Source organism: Scheffersomyces xylosifermentans (genome assembly GCF_036884685.1).
Source record: "Scheffersomyces xylosifermentans strain CBS 12540 chromosome Unknown RJT20scaffold_3, whole genome shotgun sequence".
Lineage (NCBI taxonomy): Eukaryota > Fungi > Ascomycota > Pichiomycetes > Serinales > Debaryomycetaceae > Scheffersomyces > Scheffersomyces xylosifermentans.
Window position 1 is genome coordinate 1,512,863 of NW_027042941.1, and position 18,393 is coordinate 1,531,255.

Consider the following 18,393-nt stretch of genomic DNA (forward strand, 5'->3'; position numbering starts at 1 on the left):
GTACAGCTCTATTTTGCAATTATTTACAGTAAAAATTCCTTTTTTTTTGTGCTGTGTTACCTTTAGTTGGTAACTTATCTGCTTATTCTCTTCAAATGCATTAATTCCTGTTGAATCCTCTTTTCTATCAACGTTTTCAATTCAGTAGCGCTCTCTTTGTCAACGAAAAGAGTAGGAAATCTCTGACTTAACCACATGAACATCAAAACGACCTTGTGGTGATCCTCCAAATGTCGAAGAAGCGCTGTGCTCTTGTCAAAATTAATGGATGCCAAATTTGGCGACGACGTTAGAAGTTTTGTATCGATATAACCAAAATCAAACACGGTTTTACTACACCGTTCATAAACGTTCTTAATGTACTTGAACGTCGTTTGCGTTACTTCTGGAGAAGTCATATTCAAGTTAATCGGACACAAACTCAAAATTAATTGATCATCGATTGGAACTTTTTTGTACAAATTGTCTCTCAAAAAAAGTTTCATGAGTTCAGCTTTATCGTCAGCAGTTGCCAAGTAATAATTCTCCATTCTCTTATCCCTTGATTCCTTCTCAAACTGCACTAAGGAGTCATACAACGAATCGTCCTTAGAGAATTTTGCCATGTATTGCTTCCATATCTCAAACGTTGGCCATAATGCTGCTTTCTCTAAATCCCTGATAGGTGCGTTCATGGCCAGTTTGATATATCCCAAATCTTTTGCAGAGAGGGCAGAGACATAACCAGTTTGCATTCCTCCTTCTTTTGTAAATCTTCCTGCTCTTCCGGCAATTTGCTTAAGACTGGAGACTGTCAAGTTAGTCATTCCCTTTCCATCGAATTTTCTGACAGTTTGGAAAATGATTCGTTTGATTTTCAAATTAAGGCCCATACCAACGGCATCTGAAGCAACCAAGATATCAAATTCTCCACTATTGAACTTTCTAGATTGTTCTGATCTAATTTCTGGTGGTAAGGCACCATACACGACTCCGACACTAAACTTGGTTCTTCTCTCTATTTCACACTTCAACTGAAGGATTTTGTGTTTCGAGAATGCCACTAAGCAATCCCCTTTCTCAAGTTTGTTGTAAGATACCGCTTTGTCTGCCACTTTCAAGTCTCCCAATCTTTTGTATTTTTTTACTTCTACCTCATCACCAGTGATTTTTGCGATCTTTTTGATGAGTGGAACTGCACTTTCCTCTCCACATAAATGGATCTCCTTGGCCAAGACTCCTAGAAGTGCATTTGTCCAAATGGAACCTCTGCTGGGGTCTGCAATCATTTGAATTTCATCAATGACACAAATATCCATTTTCTTGTGAAGAGGAATCATTTCAATTGTTCCAGACGAGATTCCACTGACTTTACCAAATTTATCCATGCATGGTATAACTTCTTCACCTGTGATTAAGTTACACCTTACCTTTTCAGATAGGAATTTCTCGTAAATTTCACGGGCCAAAAGTCTGAGAGGTCCAGCGTAATAACCAGTCTTGGCCTCAGCTAATCTTTTCAATGAATTATAAGTTTTACCACTATTTGTTGGGCCCACATGCATTATTATTTTCCTTTTCATCTTTCTTGCTTCAGGGAACCATTGAGCAGGATTCGATAAATCGATAAAATTTTGATCCACTTCTTTGGACGTCACTATTTTGTGTAGCATGAATTCTTTATAGGCCAAGTTCGTGAGGAGAAAAGTTATTAAATCCACTTTTGAGGACAAACCGTTGAATTCAAGGAAACCCTTTGGGAATCGGCCTGCGCTAATCAAGTAAATCAATGGACTTATGTCTTTGAGTTGAGGGTTGATATAATTAATGAGCTTAATAGAATTTGTTCTTTTCACTTTCTCTTCATGAGATAACAGCGTAAATGTATTGAATTCGTCATGAAGCTTTCTCTTTAAATCTTCTAGCACAACTTTGGCATCTGTTTTGGAAGCGGTATTCAATTTTGCATAGGCCCCAGTGAAATGTCTATTGTGGAATTTTTCAGTTAGTACTGCTAGTGGGCTCTCTATGAGCTGCTTTAATTGATCTTCTGGTGTGCGAGTCAAGTCTATATCCACACGAGGAATGCTATATGAAGAGTTTGGAGTTTCATTTTGAAAATTATCCGTATTATAGATATTAGAATCATTTCGAATGTACAGAGGAGAAGAGATAGAAGCTTCAGTAGAACTAGTAATTCCACCGAGGAATCTCTTAGCCAATAATGCAGAGCGTAACGACTGTGGAGGCAGAAATCGATGCGTACATCGTATCACAGATATACGGATCATCTTACAACCCAAGATTCCTTGTATATCTATAACCATTCATAAACACCTATCATTTGAAAGACACTGTAATACTGTAATACTACAATTTTTTCAAGCAGCAAGTCATGTGACTTATGTTAATGCTCTACTCATCTGTAAATCGGGGCTCACAACGACCAATTTGAAGCTTCTAAATTCGCCTAGGTGCCCCGTATTAGAGAAGGTTGGGGTGTGAAGTGAAGATCTACAGGAGCATTGTTGTAGAATGACTGGTCCGAGATTAGCGATACGTGAGTCCACAGATTATCAAGGCAGAAAATACGTCATTGGATGGGTCATTGGTTTCTGGTGAAAGAGAGTGTGGTGGGACCTCCCTATTGCTTAGAGCCATTCCTTAGAGTTTGTCGCATACTAAGTGGTGTCACTGTAGAATGCGACAAAAATAAAAAAATTACGACGAAAGATAAGCTCTTAAGCCATGGTGGTGAATGGAGAAGAAGAGGGGCAGCAACCACATCAGTTCTTTCGTAGATAAAAAAGAAAGAGCCAGTGTATGGATGGCTAAAATCCGTGGTTAGGCATTGATTGTGTCATTCAATGTGTTGAAAAAACCCCTTGAAAGCCCAAAGACACCCCCTAGGGAGCCCTTGTACCGATAAGAGTGTCAGTCATAAGAGGGTGAAATTGTTCAAATTTTATGTAGCCAAGACTTTTGACCCATACACCTTTATACATTAACCATTAGGTCATAGATTGTACATTGGAGTATGCTCTAAGGATTTTTGGTTGTGAAGAAATTTTCATGTGGATTATTGTGAAAGAACCTATTGTCCATTTTAGTAGTTATACTAGCAATGGGATTATGGAATTGTTCTCCCTGTTTGAACATATCCCCATCTCAGTTATAGAACTTGCTACACTCTCATAAAGTTAACCATAAAGATAACCATAATGATAACCATAACCATAACCATTCCCCTATTCTCACCCCGAACCACTCCTATTAGTTATTAACTACTAGGAAACAATACTACATACAACACCTTGTCTTCATGATGACAGTAACGCTTATTCCCAAGCCTTTGACCCTTACGTAGGCTTGAGTCTCGCTCTGCACAGAGTTCGTGTCTTTGTTTATACCATCTGTTTACCTTTATTAGTAACTACTTGCAGTATGTATCTCGATTGAGTAATGTCATGGTGTATATTGTCATGGTTCTGGAGTGTCGTAGTAGTCTCACGTCTCAAGTCTCACGTCTCAAGTCTCAAGTCTCAAGTCTCAAGTCTCAAGTCTCATAGCAAAATTGAATATTGACAGTTGAGAGTCAGTTGAGAATCTCCTATCTCCCTTACAGTTTTAATTAGTTACCATCTGGTATCATATAAGACATCAGTCACAGAGTCATACCATGCTATCATACAGTAATCACACAGTACTACATATATACAACAGTCTCTATATACTATCCTTGACCATATACAACAATCTCAACTGCTCCCATTGCTCTCACTGCTCTCTCACTATTCTCACTACTCTCATCTAGTAGCCTCAATAGGTACCCTCAATGTTAGCCTCAAGTGGTAACCTCAATACGCAGCCTCAGTAGTAGCCTCACACACAAGTCTAAGCTGGTGATATTTCGTTTCCGTCATATAACAAACAGTACACCAAAACCAGTAGATAATAGCTAAAATAGAATAGTCCTGGTTGTTTCATTGTCTTCTCTACCCATAACCCTACCAATCGTCCCCATACCCTGGCCACCATCTACATCGCACGTCTATGAATGGGAGTACGCAACTCATCAACGACCAGAACAGCATGGCCCAGTTGGCCGTGCAGTTCAACGACTTATATCTCCACATAACGTCGCCTAATATAAGTCAGATAGGTAACTACCGAATAATCCAGGAAATCGGAGAAGGAGCGTTTGGTAAGGTCTACCTAGCCAAACATGTTCTCCTCAACGTGGAGGTGGTGTTGAAGTGTGGTCTCGTGGATGACCCCAATATCGTCCGTGAAATATACTACCATAAGCACTTGAAACACAAGAATATCGTCTCACTCTACGAAGTCATTAGAACAGAAAGCCACCTCTGGATCGTGCTAGAGTACTGCCAAGGAAGCGAATTGTACTACTACATATGCGAAAAGAAGAGACTAGACATCAAGGAAACCCAGAGCTTGTTCTTTCAAATAGTGCTAGCGGTCCGCTACGTTCACTCATTGAACCTCAGTCATCGAGATTTGAAGCTAGAAAACATCCTCCTAGCAGACAAACGAAGGACAGTTGTCAAATTGACCGACTTTGGCTTTGTCAGAGAATTTGATCCTCAAAACAGAAGATTTTTATCCACCATTTGTGGTACAACAGTATACATGGCTCCAGAACTCTTGAAAAGCGAAAAGTACTCGGGTTTTGCAATTGATATCTGGTCTCTCGGAGTAATACTCTTCACCATGGTTTATGGAGAAATGCCTTTCGATGAAGATGATGACTTGAAAACGAAATACAAAATCATTCATGAAGAACCCCGCTATAGAGAGAACGTTCCAGCACACCTTATACAATTAATCCAGAAAATGCTCTCAAAAGACCCTATGCAACGTCCGAATTTGAACGAGATTTTAAATTCTCAATTCTTAATTGACATTCATAATAGACACATCGAGAAATCAGCCAAGAAATACAACGATACGGAGTCTATTGTATCTATCCATCAATACTACAACAAGGGCACTCAGCCATTTCAAGAACGTGTTGAAAAAGAGTTGTTAAAAAGACTTCAGAAGTTGAACGTAGATATAGATGAGCTCCAAGCGAGCGTATACCGCAACGAAATGAGTCCCCTCACTGCATTTTATGAGTTGCTTCTTACTCAGGAATTTTCCAAGAAAAAGAAGAAGTATTATCGTGATAAACAAAAACGTTACTACGAAGCGAAGAGAACAATTCGTAAATCAAGAAAGAGAGTAAAGAGTGCTTTATCACTTTCTGATCAGAACTCAATGAGCAATCCTCCGCTCGAGAGGATAATATCGTCTCTCAGTTTGAGTTCAAACCGTAATGGCAGCAAAACCAACTTAAGTCGACTTCCCGAGTCTAGAAGGTCTTCCGATGTGGTGGAAAGAAGAGGTTCGCAATCTAGGCGATACTCTGATGTTGGTCCTAATCTCAAGGTCGACTATCTAAATGTGTCGGCAACTGTTGGATCTTCTCCTGCTTCTTCTAGGACTAAGGTGGCCCCCACATCACCAAGAGAGGGAGACTCTCTGCGCAGAAATAGCGAGGCTGGTCCACCCTTACATCGGGTCGTCTCATTTGTTCCTGATGATAGTTCTCGTAGACGACTTTCTGCCACGGTGAGCTATGAGCCTTTGAAGAAGAAGTCTAAGAACGGGAAATTTATTGAAAAACTTCAATTTTGGAAAAAGACCAAGAAGGATGACGACGTAGAGTCCCACAATAGTGCCAATTCAAAGAATACAAAGTCTACCGATTATAGTATGGATAGACAAGATGATTTACCTCTAGAGATTAATGTGAAACGTAATACCCCTTCACCCAAGTCCAAAGAGGGTAGTGTCGAGCCTCGTTTATCTAATGGTGAGCATGCTATCACAGATGGGGAACACAACCACCCTGGGCAACTAAAGGAGGGATTTTCAATGAATCAGCATGAGCATAGCCATGATCACTCTCTTGATACTACTGAAATCAAGAATATAGATGAAAGATCGACATTGCCATCATCGCCAACGCCACCAGTAGACTTAAGTACCAGAATGATTAGAACTCGACCTACATCTATGATTTCCCAAATGAGTCAACTAAGTCACTTGAGCCAGATGTCGACTATGTTGTCGGAATCTGAGCTTGATATTTTGGATGAAACGGATACTATGGATGATGATTACGATGACGATGACGATGCAGCTTACGAGTCCAGTTTGAACATGTCACAAGATTTCAACAAAATTCTGGCAGTGGGAATGACTCCCACGTCGAGTTCAGGAACTAATATAATTACAACGAAGTACAATAAAAAGAGACCAAGCTACAAGAGAAATACGTCTGATTACTCTTCGAAGTCATCAACGTCAAAACAGAATAAAAAATTCTCGTTGTCACAGCTTTCTTCTAATTCTTCAGAGGAATCCTCAATCAAGTCCAATAATAATTTTGCATCGCCAACTCCAACGAAGCCCTCTATCTCTCTTGGCACCGAGCTCGATGCGACGTTGGCACCGATCCAAATGGCCAGAGCGAATTCACCCGACCTAGGAAAGTCAAAGAGGCGGTGGACCCCTATATTTTCTAACTCCAGCACTCCAAAGAACGCATCGAAAAATAATGCTACCAGTAGTGGATACAATGGGGAAAACATGCACAGCTACGGCGGAGGAAGCATGAATAATATAATGAACAGCACTTCATACTTCAGAACAAGTTCGCCACCACCTCCAACCAACTTCAACAACAACAATACCACTAAGCTATCCAATCTGACTAATGCAGTGTTTGGTAAGAAACAGAAGAAGCCTCTGCCTGTACTAATGTCGAATGGATTCTTGGCAAATAACAAAGCCCCTCAAGAGCACCCTCTTGATACGAGATGGGAAAATAACTATCTGAGTAGCATTCCCACAAGCACTAACAATCATACAACTAAGAATACGGGATACGAGCCCGTCATAGATGAGGAGGATGAGAATGAGTACTAAACGTCCATATAGCATAACTACACAATTGTACATACACGAAAATTAGAACTTGTAATATCGGTTTTTGAAATGTAGCAACATGTAGCAAGCCCTATACATAGAGTAAAGTAGCAATATTATACTTTCATTGATGTTTTGTTTCTCTTTGAATAAGGGAAAGTCATTATCAAGTACAGCTGGCATCAGATACAGTTATTGAAGAGCGTTATTTCCATCCTGGTATTCATAGCTTGATACGCAGCTTGATACTACCCAGCTTAAGGCACATGCCAGTAATACGGCTAAATAAGCCCTCTATCCAGTTAAAAAGGATTGCCATGGAAGTCCCTCTGCGGTCTCAATGCTTCCCACTCCATCTCTAACCGTTCTTCTCCTCGAATGGAATATCGCTCATTCACAACTTCACCATATTGCTGCAATTCCAAATAGCTGCAAAATTCTGGCTCCTTTTTATGTGCACACAAAAGTTGCATTTCGCATCTCACTCTCGCCAAAGTTTATCGTGTGCTACTTCCATAGTTTAAGAGGGAATAAAGGGCACATTCAAAAGCATCAACATTGCAGATTTTCTTCATTTTTATGATATATTACCCATATTCTAGGGTCTCTTAATAAATGGACCATTTTTTTACTATTCTCTCTCTAAAGATATAAAAAGAATTTAATCATATTCCATACATTTAACAGATCCTCTTCCTACAAAACTTCACTCTCACTGACTGACACTCTCACTAACTCACATTTCTCACTTCTCACATTAAAAAAAGACAGACATCCACACTCACACACAAAATCTCCCATAGTTGACACTTGCCAAAGTAGGGACCTGCACACGCCATCTGAAAATTTTTATGAAAAACTTCCATTCTTAACAGTGACAGTTAAGTTATAAGTAAAGATCGGATTCAAGGCCCAGTTTATACCAGATATACCACGGAACCCCCCCAGAATGGCCTCTGTTATCGTTGTAGACAGCGAGTTGAGCGACTCCCTCAAGGAGTATGCCCACATAATCGACGCTGCCAACCAAAACACTGAGCTTTCAAGCGCCCTTCAACCACTCGTTACAGGTCAAGACATCTCCGATAAACAGGCAGTCATTGCCCAGCTCTACAAGCATTCAGGCGCCGAAACTCTCAGAAAGTTGACTGATAAGGAGTTCGAGCCATCTGTGTATTTGTTGATCCACATTTTGACCCAACTCTCCCCTTCAACCTTGGATGACGCTAGCTCGCCATTGTTCAAGATCATACTCGAAACAAACCCTTCAGAACAACCAACTATAAGAGACAGAAAGTCCATCAAGTCCACCACCGTGTTATCTATTTTGAACACGATTTTCAACTTGTTACCAGAAACATCTAAAACAAGAACATACATATTGTCACAGATCTTGCATGTCGTAAAAGTGTCCAACCTTGACTTCTCCTTGATCGAGAAGTCCATTGGCCTTCGTTTAATTACATGGTTGAAGCAATCAGGCTCTTCTGACGAAGAGATCAGATCAACTTTCTGGAAGTTCATTACTTTGGACTCTAGGTTCTCCGCCAAATCTTTAAATCTCATCAAGTCTTTCACCGCCACTTACCCATTGAATGCATCCGAGTTGGCTCAATTGATCACCTTCTCTTTATCTTCTGACGTAGTCGACGTGTCGTTCTTGGTCAACAACAACGTCTCTAACGCTTTGGGAGCCAACTCTCAAGACAAGTTGGTTGGTATTTTCACCAAATTCGTTCAAGGTGAATTGGTCCAAGTTACCGAGTCTGAAGCTGAGGGCTTGCCATTTGAAAAAATCAATGCTAAGTCCAGAATCTTGTCTTTGGCCAAGTTCTTCTCTGAGCAGTCCTCTTCTGCTGAACACGATTCCATAATCTTCAAGTACAACGAAATTCCTAATGTTTCTTCCACCGAAGATTTCGAGACTTTGTTGGTTGATGCTATCAAATCCGGTGTCATTGAGGGTAAGTTGAACCAGGTCGAAGAAACTTTCTACTTGACTAGAGTCAACAGATTTGTTTTGGCCGGTAATGATCAACAGAACGCCAAGAACTGGGCTGACGTCAGAACTGCATTGCTCGAGTGGAGAAACTCCTTGACCAACATAAACGAAATTGTCAAGTCTTCGAGAGAAAACATTGTTAACAGCTCTAACTAGAGGAAGAACAGTAATGATGTGTAGTAACATGTTTTATTGGTCTCTCTATACTGTATAATAGTATAAGTCGTTAGTCTTATCATTCTTTATATACATTTATAAACATCCGAAAGAGATACACATAATGTAGATGCATTTGTTGAGAAGATGGTTTTCTATTCTACATAGATAAGCTGTTAGAACTCTTAATTTGATTATTAATTTATTATATATAATGAATAGATATACGCTACATTGGGATCTATTAATATAAATAGTATATATCTCAGTTTCATCTCAGAATGAAATGTTTAGTCTTTCTCGTTATCAAGAACAACTAAGAATCCTCCAACGAGGTGTATTGAACCACAAACAAACACATCAATTTCAGCGTGTTCTGGGAAAACTCCCGAGTTCGTTAAACTCTTGATAAAGTTAACGCCGGTCTCAATGTCAGGGAATATGTGCTTTCTGGCATTGCGCTTATACTTGTGGTCCAAGTCTGACCAGGTTTGAGCGAAAGCTTTCTGGATGGTGAGCTGGTCTACCAATTCCTTGCTAGTGTTCAAAGAAACCAAATCCGCGTTGTACTTACCGTCAGACCAAGTAATGTTGGTTGTGAATATGACGTGGTCGAATTCTAAAGGAGTCTCGCCTCCAGAGATGTTCTCGTACAACTTTGTTAACAAGAGGTCAGAATTTTCTCTGTTCTGTTGGTTAAACAACAAGATTCTGGTCTTCTTAATGTTTGAGGGGCTCTTCAATTGTTCATTTTTGAACCAAAGAGAAGATACATTGATAGACTCTAAAGTATGTGCACCATCAATGAACCAATTAATCTTCTCAAAGCCTGGCTTGTTCAAGATCTTCTGACATCTTCCATCCCATTTCACTTGTTCTAATCCGGCAACAAACTTCTCCGGCAAGTCTTCAATGTAACCATCATCATTGAACTTAGGTAACTCGTCTGTCAATCCCAAAGATTCAAGATGAGTGGCAGCTAATTTCACTGCCAAAGCAGCATTCTGCTTCTGGAATTCGCCAGCCAATCCCAATTTTACTCCCTGAGGTAAGACCTTGGCAGTGTCTACGATTTCCAAGTACGAGACCTCCTTCTCCTTGGCTCTTTCTTCAATTACTGGAATGGCCTCTGGATGCTCCAATTGCTGCGAAACAAAGGCAGGAACTCCTTTCTTAAAGATTCCTGTCTTGTTCCAAGTAATGCTCTCAATGGTATCACCTAGCATGAATGTGTGATCAATTCCAAGACTTGAGATACCATTGACTGTTGGCTTGTCGATGATATTGGTAGAATCGTATTGACCTCCGACACCGACTTCATATATGGCTGTATCTACACCTTCCGACATAAACACGTGAAATGACAAGATAGTCAAGTACTTGAAGTACATTGGCTTGACTTGGTCACTTGGCTGGAGTGTTGGGAAGTCCTCTGGAGAAGATGTAGTGGTGGACAATTTGTCCCACACTTCAAAGAAGTACTTGGCGAACTTTAACTCGTTGATAGGACTTCCATTGATTCTAATTCTTTCTCTAACAGATTTCAAATGTGGAGAAGTGAATAAACCGATCTTGCTGATCGAGGGTGAACCAGATGGTTTGGATGTGTTCAAGTATTGCTTCAAGATCGATTCGGTGAAAGCACATGTAGAACCCTTACCCTTGGTACCAGTTATATGAATGATATTCAACTTATTGAAATCCTTGGGGCTGTAGCCCAATCTTCTGGTGTACTCGTAGACCTCATTGATCGATAACTCGTTTCTGTTGACATTGGGGCCCAATTTCTTGAATGCCTCAATAGATGCAAAATTGGACTGGAGGGTGTTTAAAGCAGCGATTGCATCCTTGTAAGTTCTGGCAGCAGAGGCAGCAGATGGAACACGCATTGGGTTGTGGGTAGATGAAGCAGTGGCTACGGAGGCACTTGTGTTTGTAGAAGGTGCTTGAGCGCTTGATGGGGAGAGATTCAGTTGGCTCATACGAGAAAAGGGAATGGAGTGGAAACGGCTTCGAAGAATTGAAAGACGACTGTTGAAAAACGGTCCTTTGGCAGCTATTTTAGTTAGCAATAGAATCTTTGTGGGATGTACGTAAGTAGACAACAGTGGTAGAATCACTGTGAAAAATTAAAGAAGTAAAAGTTGTAATATTGAAAACCAACAATTGAATGGAAGATCAAAATATATATGGAAATATATGTATGGAAATATATATATACATATATATAATATAATATAATATACACTATATAAATGTATGTCTACACATACATAAATACGTCTATTAATGTCTGAGGCATCTGGTTTAATGGGAAAGCACGAGATTCCGAGAACTCATACGAAAAAGCGATCGAAAAATTTTCGCTACCAAATTGGGGACCAGACAATGGTATGGTAGGTAGTGGCTGTGGAGGATGTAGAGAGTAGAAGGTGTGAGAAGTGTGAGACAGTGAGAAGTGTGAGAAAAGAGGGCAGTGAGAAGTGGGCAGTGGGACCGGTGAGATGTGAGAACAGTGAGAGATGGGACCGGTGAGACTTGAGAAGAGTAAGTAGAGTGAATAGAGTGGGAAGGATATGAGAGGTGAAAGTGTATAAGAAGTGCCGGTTACCAGGCAGGGAGTAGAGTGTAAGACTGTAAGAGTGTAAGAGTGTATGAGTGTATGAATGTAGGAATGTAGAGACGCTAAGTGTGTAGGAGTATATTGAGGATACTATGCTCAAGGTAAAATGTCTCAGGATCGTAATCGAAACTGACTGAGCACGTCACTACTTCTCATTATCATTAGCAATATCATTATCTTTATTAGCGAAAGTGTATGAAAAACATTTACTATGGATTTAAGGGGTGTGGTTATTACGGTGGTTCTGATCTGTTGGTGGACTAAATATAGTATTATACTATTTGTACATCGGATACTGTGCTGGAATAGTACATAGTAACTATGTAGTAGTAATAAAAATAATAATGTCTGATTTGACGGGTCCCAGGCAGTTGATGACGTCAGAAACGAACACAGAGTGTGAGTTGTGTGTGTGTCTCCCTGCGTTTTAAAGATGAAAAAAGTGGCAGTGGACGCGAGTACAGCTGACTGTATGAGTATCTTACACAGTGAATGGTAATGGAGGACTAGAGAATATTGGGAATAAACGCATTACGGTGAAGGGTTGCTCCGTGAAAGCGTTAGAAGGGAGACATTGGAATTGGCTTAAGTAACTAGTGGGGATATAATATTCAGCACTAATTATGCATTATTGTTGTACCTCACTACGAAATCTGTACAATGATTTGTTTAGAGGTGCACTTTTCTACAGAAGTAGTAGTCAAAAATACTCGTTAATCACTCGTCAGTCAGACTTGACGATTACAATGACTTCCAAAAGCACATTGTCTCTCTTTCAGATATGAACGCAATAATGACCTTTCACTTCCCAGTCCACTTCCCAGTCCACTTCCTTACGTCACCCATTTGCACACCTGCTCAACACCACCATTAACACCATCCACTGCTAATAGTACTTTTGCAATAGTACTAGTAGCACCAGTAGTAACAGCAATAGTAACACTAGTAGTACTCCACTCTTTACATCCTTCTACTGCGGCACGGCTCCGAGGTCGTGCCTCCCCGGTCGTGTCCCTACCGAAACATCCAAATTTCACTAAAAACGGTAAACAAAACCCGGGAAAAAAAAAACAGTTTTTTCTTCCTGCACGTCACACCCGTTTACACACAAATTTTTTTTTTTTATTTGCTTCAATTAAAAAAAATGAGTCAGAGGCAAACAAAAAAAAATTCCTCCTAATGAAGCTCTCCGGGTAACCCCTACAAAATGCCAGTTCGCACTGGAAAAAGGGGATGGATTCTGTGGGTGCCTCACCCGCTGTAACATTGTTATATATGGAGCCGTAAGTGAGCAAGGGTTAGTAGTAGTTGTTACCAATGGTATTAGTAGAAGAAACATACCGTCACACCATTCCATCAGTTACAGGTATAATTATCCAGTTGCCGCAGGAATATAGTATTACTCGCGTCAACTTCACACCCCAATCATCAACTGATCTTCATATTGACTCCTACATCGATTCACTTCGCCCTATTTGACTACTAGCACCACTAATTCAACCCGGTCTTAGTCATTTTTCTCTTGCACTGCTGTAACAACCACTAAACATCACAGTCAAGAGTTCACCACAGCGCCTAACACACCATTAGTTCCTAGCTTATTTGTACTTTATTCCGTCCCCCACTGCTGCCAACATGTATTCCCTCTATTAAGCACAGTGCCCCCATTAGGTCATCTTTAATTCATTTGGTTTGTTTCTTCTGTCTATTACTACTACTCACCGGTTAACTACTATAACTCCTTTTACTTCTACAGAGACGTCTGAATCCACCTCCAGTTCATCTCCGTTTCTTATATTGCTTACAAGTGTGATCATCCATCCAGCACGCCATACTACTCTAGACTTCCACTTTAGTCGCTAGTAGCGTTTTCTGGTTAGATCCTCCAACTATCAATCATACTGCGTTCCAATTTAACATTGAGTTTCTATTGACTCATCAAAGACAAGCAAAAAAACTTCCTTATAGTTTACTGGAAGCCGAATTTCTACAACTATACTGTGAATGCAATACTCTGTCTTTTTCACCCTGTACTTTTAGTCCCACCCTCATCATATCTTTCACACCATTGTTACATCTATAGCAATACGCTGACCCATATTCGCCATGGTTACAATCAGCGATAATATTTATCCAAAAAACACTCCGTCATCTAGCACTACCAACTCAACTGAGCAGCCAAAATCTGGTGCCGCCTCTTCTAGCCAGTCGTTATCCTACGAACTACTCATGAATCATCTCACCATGGAAAAGCAAAGTAACACTCTCGATATCACCTCCAGTGCTGCAAGCATTTCCAATCCGGAAAACAGCGCACACGAGGGTTCCGGTGACGACGATGTCATGAATGATTTCATCCAGGACATTCCTTTGTTGGTATCTGACCATGAAGGTTTTTCCGATGATGATACTAACTCTACCAGATCCACTCAATCACATATCAAACATTTTCCCCATCGCCACCGTCACCAGTCGATGCAACATGAGCAATCGTCTACTGCAGCAACTACGCCACAGCCGCTGCAAGACAAGAGCGATTCATTTAAACCCTCTGATGCTGCTGAGCAGGTCAAAAGGTCAATGAGAAATGGCGAATCTACTGTAACATCTTTAATCAAGAAGAAGATGGACAGAGCGGTTGAAGCCAGCTCTGAAGATAATAAATTTTCCCAGGAGCTCATCAAGGTTACTTCTAGTTATGTCAAAACTTCTTCTACTACTGATGCGAAGGCCTGTGTTTCTGATGTAGTCACAAGTGACGGCTTGACTGCCGTTGAGTTCAGAAACGAACGTACCCAATTAATGACAATCATAGTTAAGTACATTGCCACTAAAATTCATAACTCATTCCCTCCAGAATCGCCTAGGCTAGTCAAACCCAACGAGTTACCACTCGATAAATTCTTATTGCTTTTGACAAGTAGATTGGAGTTGACATTAACCATGTTCATGAAGGGAATAATCTATCTCTTCCGCTACATGGACATCATCTATTTGTTGAGATATTTGAATCAATCGAACAACTTCCTTAACTACAACGACATGGGTTTTGGTTTAAAGAAATTAATAGTGGCCTGTTTCAAGTTAGCGCTTGTTAGAGAAAAGAAAATGGTCAATATCCAAAACGCTAAGGCCAACAAGCCAGAGGATGACAGCTTGTACGAATATAACTGGTCGGCTATCACGGGTTTGCCTAATCAAGAAATCAACGATATTGTCAAAAGAATAGTTTCGAGAATGAACGGCAAGTTGAGCATTAAGAATATCGAATTAATCAGAATGAAATCTGAAATTTTCAGATTTGTTAAGATGGTTGCCAACGAGGTTTAGTTACGTGCTCTTTTATGTGTTTTTTTTTTTATAAGTGTTTATGTTTCTTCGTGTATAGTATTTTGTAATGAGGATAATTGTTTTAATAATGTGGGAGAAGAGGTGACTCCAGAAGATGAGCTAAGTTAAGGTTCATTTTTGACTATTTGTGGGGTAACAGTATTTGGCGATATGATGTATATCTTTGAAGATTGTCAAATCGATTAAATGCGCTTGCTGGAGCCAAACCAGTCAAAAGAATATTTAAATCTCTAGAATTATGCTACACAAGCCCAGAAAACATTCTTACTCTAGTCTTCTCTCGTAAATGTTGTGTTGAGCTCACTATGTATCAACTGAATTTGTTCTCACAAAAAAACAATTGTACTCTCTGCAACAAGATTTTTCTGACAAATCTCTACGTATGAGAACCTACAGTTTTACTACTAGCTGGTCACCACTTTCCGTGACAGTCCAAGCTTCTACAGTATCAAAACAATGTCATCACTAACCATAATACGTCACAGAATGCATCATTCCCTTTGCCCGTTAAAGGTTGCAAAATCTGATGTCACCAATGCAGTCACGTGCTCTGATGAGCATTTCAGGACTTCGCACCTTGAAATTCTTGTATGCCTGCGGTATGGGTGTTTTCCCGGTTGACTCATAATCCATTTGCTGGGCCGTTCCTATCGGCCAGTCAGCGTTTGTATATTAGGCGGCAGTATGGGGAAGAGACGTCATGTGAACTGCCAAAAATCCCCAGGACAAGAAAGGTGCTCCGTCGCCGGTTCGACGGCTATAGCCAAGTATACTTCTTTGAACGTCAAGTCACGACATGGCCATCACCCAACTACTAGAATGAACCCCCTCCCCCTACGTCTCTTACCTGTTCCACCTACCGTAGTCTCCATGTACCCCATGACACATCGTAATCTCCCGCCAGATTCTCACTCATATATATCTACTCCGGCGGAGGCTTTGTGTCATGTCCTCTGCCATGACTCATCGCTATCTCTTTATCGCTCGTGTTGCCGCAACTGATTACTCACAGACCGCTCCGATACCGTTCATCCAGTGAAAAATAAATTTCTTTTGGACATACAGTAAGCGCAATACGGTAATTTTTCACATTTTTCATTATCCTTCTGGGCCCTTTGATTTAGTCATATGTATAGCGATTATTGTGGTTGTAGGGAATTGAAAAATTTTCATATAGCAGAGATATTTTTCATTGCATCTGTGCCTGAACTCCGCTCTATATATATATAGTAGAAGTCCACCATCCAGTCTTTGGTATTTATTTGTAAATTTTGATACTACAACAACGTTCTTCTTATTTCGCTGTCCACTCCAGAAAACATGTCTTCTACTCCATATGGGCCTAATCCCTCCGACTACTTGTCCAACGTTGGCAAGTTCCAAGTTATCGAATCCACCTTGAGAGAAGGTGAGCAGTTTGCCAACGCCTTCTTCACCACTGAGAAGAAGATTGAAATCGCCAAGGCATTGGACGACTTCGGTGTCGACTACATCGAATTGACCTCCCCAGTCGCCTCCGAACAGTCCAGAAAGGACTGTGAAGCCATCTGTAAGTTGGGACTTAAGGCCAAGATCTTGACCCACATCAGATGTCACATGGATGATGCCAGAGTCGCCGTTGAGACCGGTGTTGATGGTGTCGATGTTGTCATCGGTACCTCCCAATTCTTGAGAAAGTACTCTCACGGTAAGGACATGAACTACATTGCCCAAAGTGCTATTGAAGTCATCGAATTCGTCAAGTCCAAGGGCATTGAAATCAGATTCTCTTCTGAGGACTCTTTCAGATCCGACATTGTTGACTTGTTGAACATCTACAGAACCGTTGACAAGATTGGTGTGAATAGAGTTGGTATTGCTGACACTGTCGGTTGTGCCAACCCAAGACAAGTTTACGAATTGGTCAAGACCTTAAAGTCTGTTGTTTCTTGTGACATCGAATGTCACTTGCACAATGATACTGGTTGTGCCGTTGCCAACGCTTACACCGCTTTAGAGGCTGGTGCCAAGTTGATTGATGTTTCTGTGTTGGGTATTGGTGAGAGAAACGGTATCACCCCATTGGGAGCTTTGATGGCCAGAATGATCACTGCCGACAGAGAATACGTTTTGTCTAAATACAAATTGCATAAGTTGAGAGACTTGGAGAACTTGGTTGCCGATGCCGTGCAAGTTAACGTTCCATTCAACAACCCAATCACTGGTTTCTGCGCCTTCACCCACAAGGCCGGTATCCACGCCAAGGCCATCTTAGCCAACCCATCCACCTACGAGATCTTGAACCCATCTGATTTCGGTTTGACCAGATACATCCATTTCGCCAACAGGTTGACTGGATGGAACGCCATCAAGTCGAGAGTCGACCAATTGAACCTTCACTTGACCGACGACCAATGTAAGGAAGTCACTGCCAAGATTAAGCAATTGGGTGACGTCAGACAATTGAACATCGACGATGTGGATTCCATCATCAAGGACTTCCACACAGAGGTCTCCACCCCAGCCTTGAGGCCCGTTGCTGGTAACGACAGAGATGTCAGTGAGGAGCCTTCTGCTAAAAAACAAAAATCTGAATAAATGCATACGAGTATCTTTTATTTGTGATTTTTGTGTAAACATCAAAAACGAGGTTGATGCCTCAGTTTTTTTTTGCATTTGGTTAGATAGAATTCGCAGTGACTTTGACGATGGTTATTGATTTCGCGATACCTGGCTTGGTTACTCGTTTTTACCTTTCTTTACACGACTCATGACACCATTGGACGGACAGTCCATATAAAAAACCTAAAATCAAAAAACAGCAATATGGTGGTTTGCCATATAAATTCAGTTCTTAAAAGTAGAAAAGAGAAGAACGATGTTCCAGACTCTTTGTTTTATATTATCTATTTATTCTGTACATTCAATACAAAAAGATACTTGTTTGATGGTAAAGATGTATTATGGTGTAGAAATGTTGGTCATGATGTATTCGATGGTTGAGATGAGAGAAGAGAAGCGACGATGGGGTGGGGCTTATAGATAAGGCTTTGGATCCAGAGAAGATCTATTGTTGCAGAGCAATGGCAAAAAATATTAAAGAGGATCTATCATCACCTGGTACACGATCTCCACAATCACCCCACATAATTCGAAGATAAGTCAACGATATCGATTTTTTGAAATGGTGATATCCGAAGATCTTTAGCGAGACTCCCTCGCCATCGTTCGAATATTTGTATGCATTAGGGAGGAATGAAGGCACTATGGGTATATGAAAATCTCTTGGGAGAAAAACAAAGGGCTA

At 40.7% G+C, this 18,393-nt stretch overlaps 6 protein-coding genes across 6 annotated transcripts; 4 read left to right on the forward strand and 2 right to left on the reverse strand. All coding sequences in view use genetic code 12, as the record gives it.

The window, feature by feature from the left end:
• Positions 1–74: 74 nt before the first annotated feature.
• On the reverse strand, positions 75–2,270 carry SUV3 (ATP-dependent RNA helicase; the record flags this gene model as incomplete). Its single annotated transcript, XM_064918769.1, has 2 exons — positions 75–1,990; positions 2,060–2,270. The coding sequence occupies 2 exons, from the start codon at positions 2,268–2,270 to the stop codon at positions 75–77; spliced, it is 2,127 nt and encodes a 708-aa protein (XP_064775224.1).
• A 1,686-nt stretch (positions 2,271–3,956) lies between these two features.
• RJT20DRAFT_127300 (non-specific serine/threonine protein kinase) lies at positions 3,957–7,036 on the forward strand. The gene has a single exon (XM_064916972.1). It carries the CDS (start codon positions 4,033–4,035, stop codon positions 6,973–6,975), a length of 2,943 nt encoding a protein of 980 aa, XP_064775225.1. The 5' UTR covers positions 3,957–4,032; the 3' UTR covers positions 6,976–7,036.
• Positions 7,037–7,800: 764 nt separating this feature from the next.
• RJT20DRAFT_127302 (uncharacterized protein) lies at positions 7,801–9,266 on the forward strand. Its single transcript, XM_064916973.1, has one exon. The coding sequence runs from the start codon at positions 7,925–7,927 to the stop codon at positions 9,131–9,133; it is 1,209 nt and encodes a 402-aa protein (XP_064775226.1). The 5' UTR covers positions 7,801–7,924; the 3' UTR covers positions 9,134–9,266.
• On the reverse strand, positions 9,267–11,375 carry RJT20DRAFT_127304 (tetrahydrofolate synthase). The gene has a single exon (XM_064916974.1). It carries the CDS (start codon positions 11,113–11,115, stop codon positions 9,424–9,426), a length of 1,692 nt encoding a protein of 563 aa, XP_064775227.1. The 5' UTR covers positions 11,116–11,375; the 3' UTR covers positions 9,267–9,423.
• Positions 11,376–13,862: 2,487 nt separating this feature from the next.
• RJT20DRAFT_134444 (uncharacterized protein) lies at positions 13,863–15,086 on the forward strand (the record flags this gene model as incomplete). The annotated part of the gene is made up of 1 exon (XM_064918324.1): positions 13,863–15,086. The coding sequence occupies one exon, from the start codon at positions 13,863–13,865 to the stop codon at positions 15,084–15,086; it is 1,224 nt and encodes a 407-aa protein (XP_064775228.1).
• A 1,182-nt stretch (positions 15,087–16,268) lies between these two features.
• On the forward strand, positions 16,269–17,798 carry LYS22 (Lys22p). The gene has a single exon (XM_064919898.1). The coding sequence runs from the start codon at positions 16,428–16,430 to the stop codon at positions 17,682–17,684; it is 1,257 nt and encodes a 418-aa protein (XP_064775229.1). The 5' UTR covers positions 16,269–16,427; the 3' UTR covers positions 17,685–17,798.
• Positions 17,799–18,393: the final 595 nt, after the last annotated feature.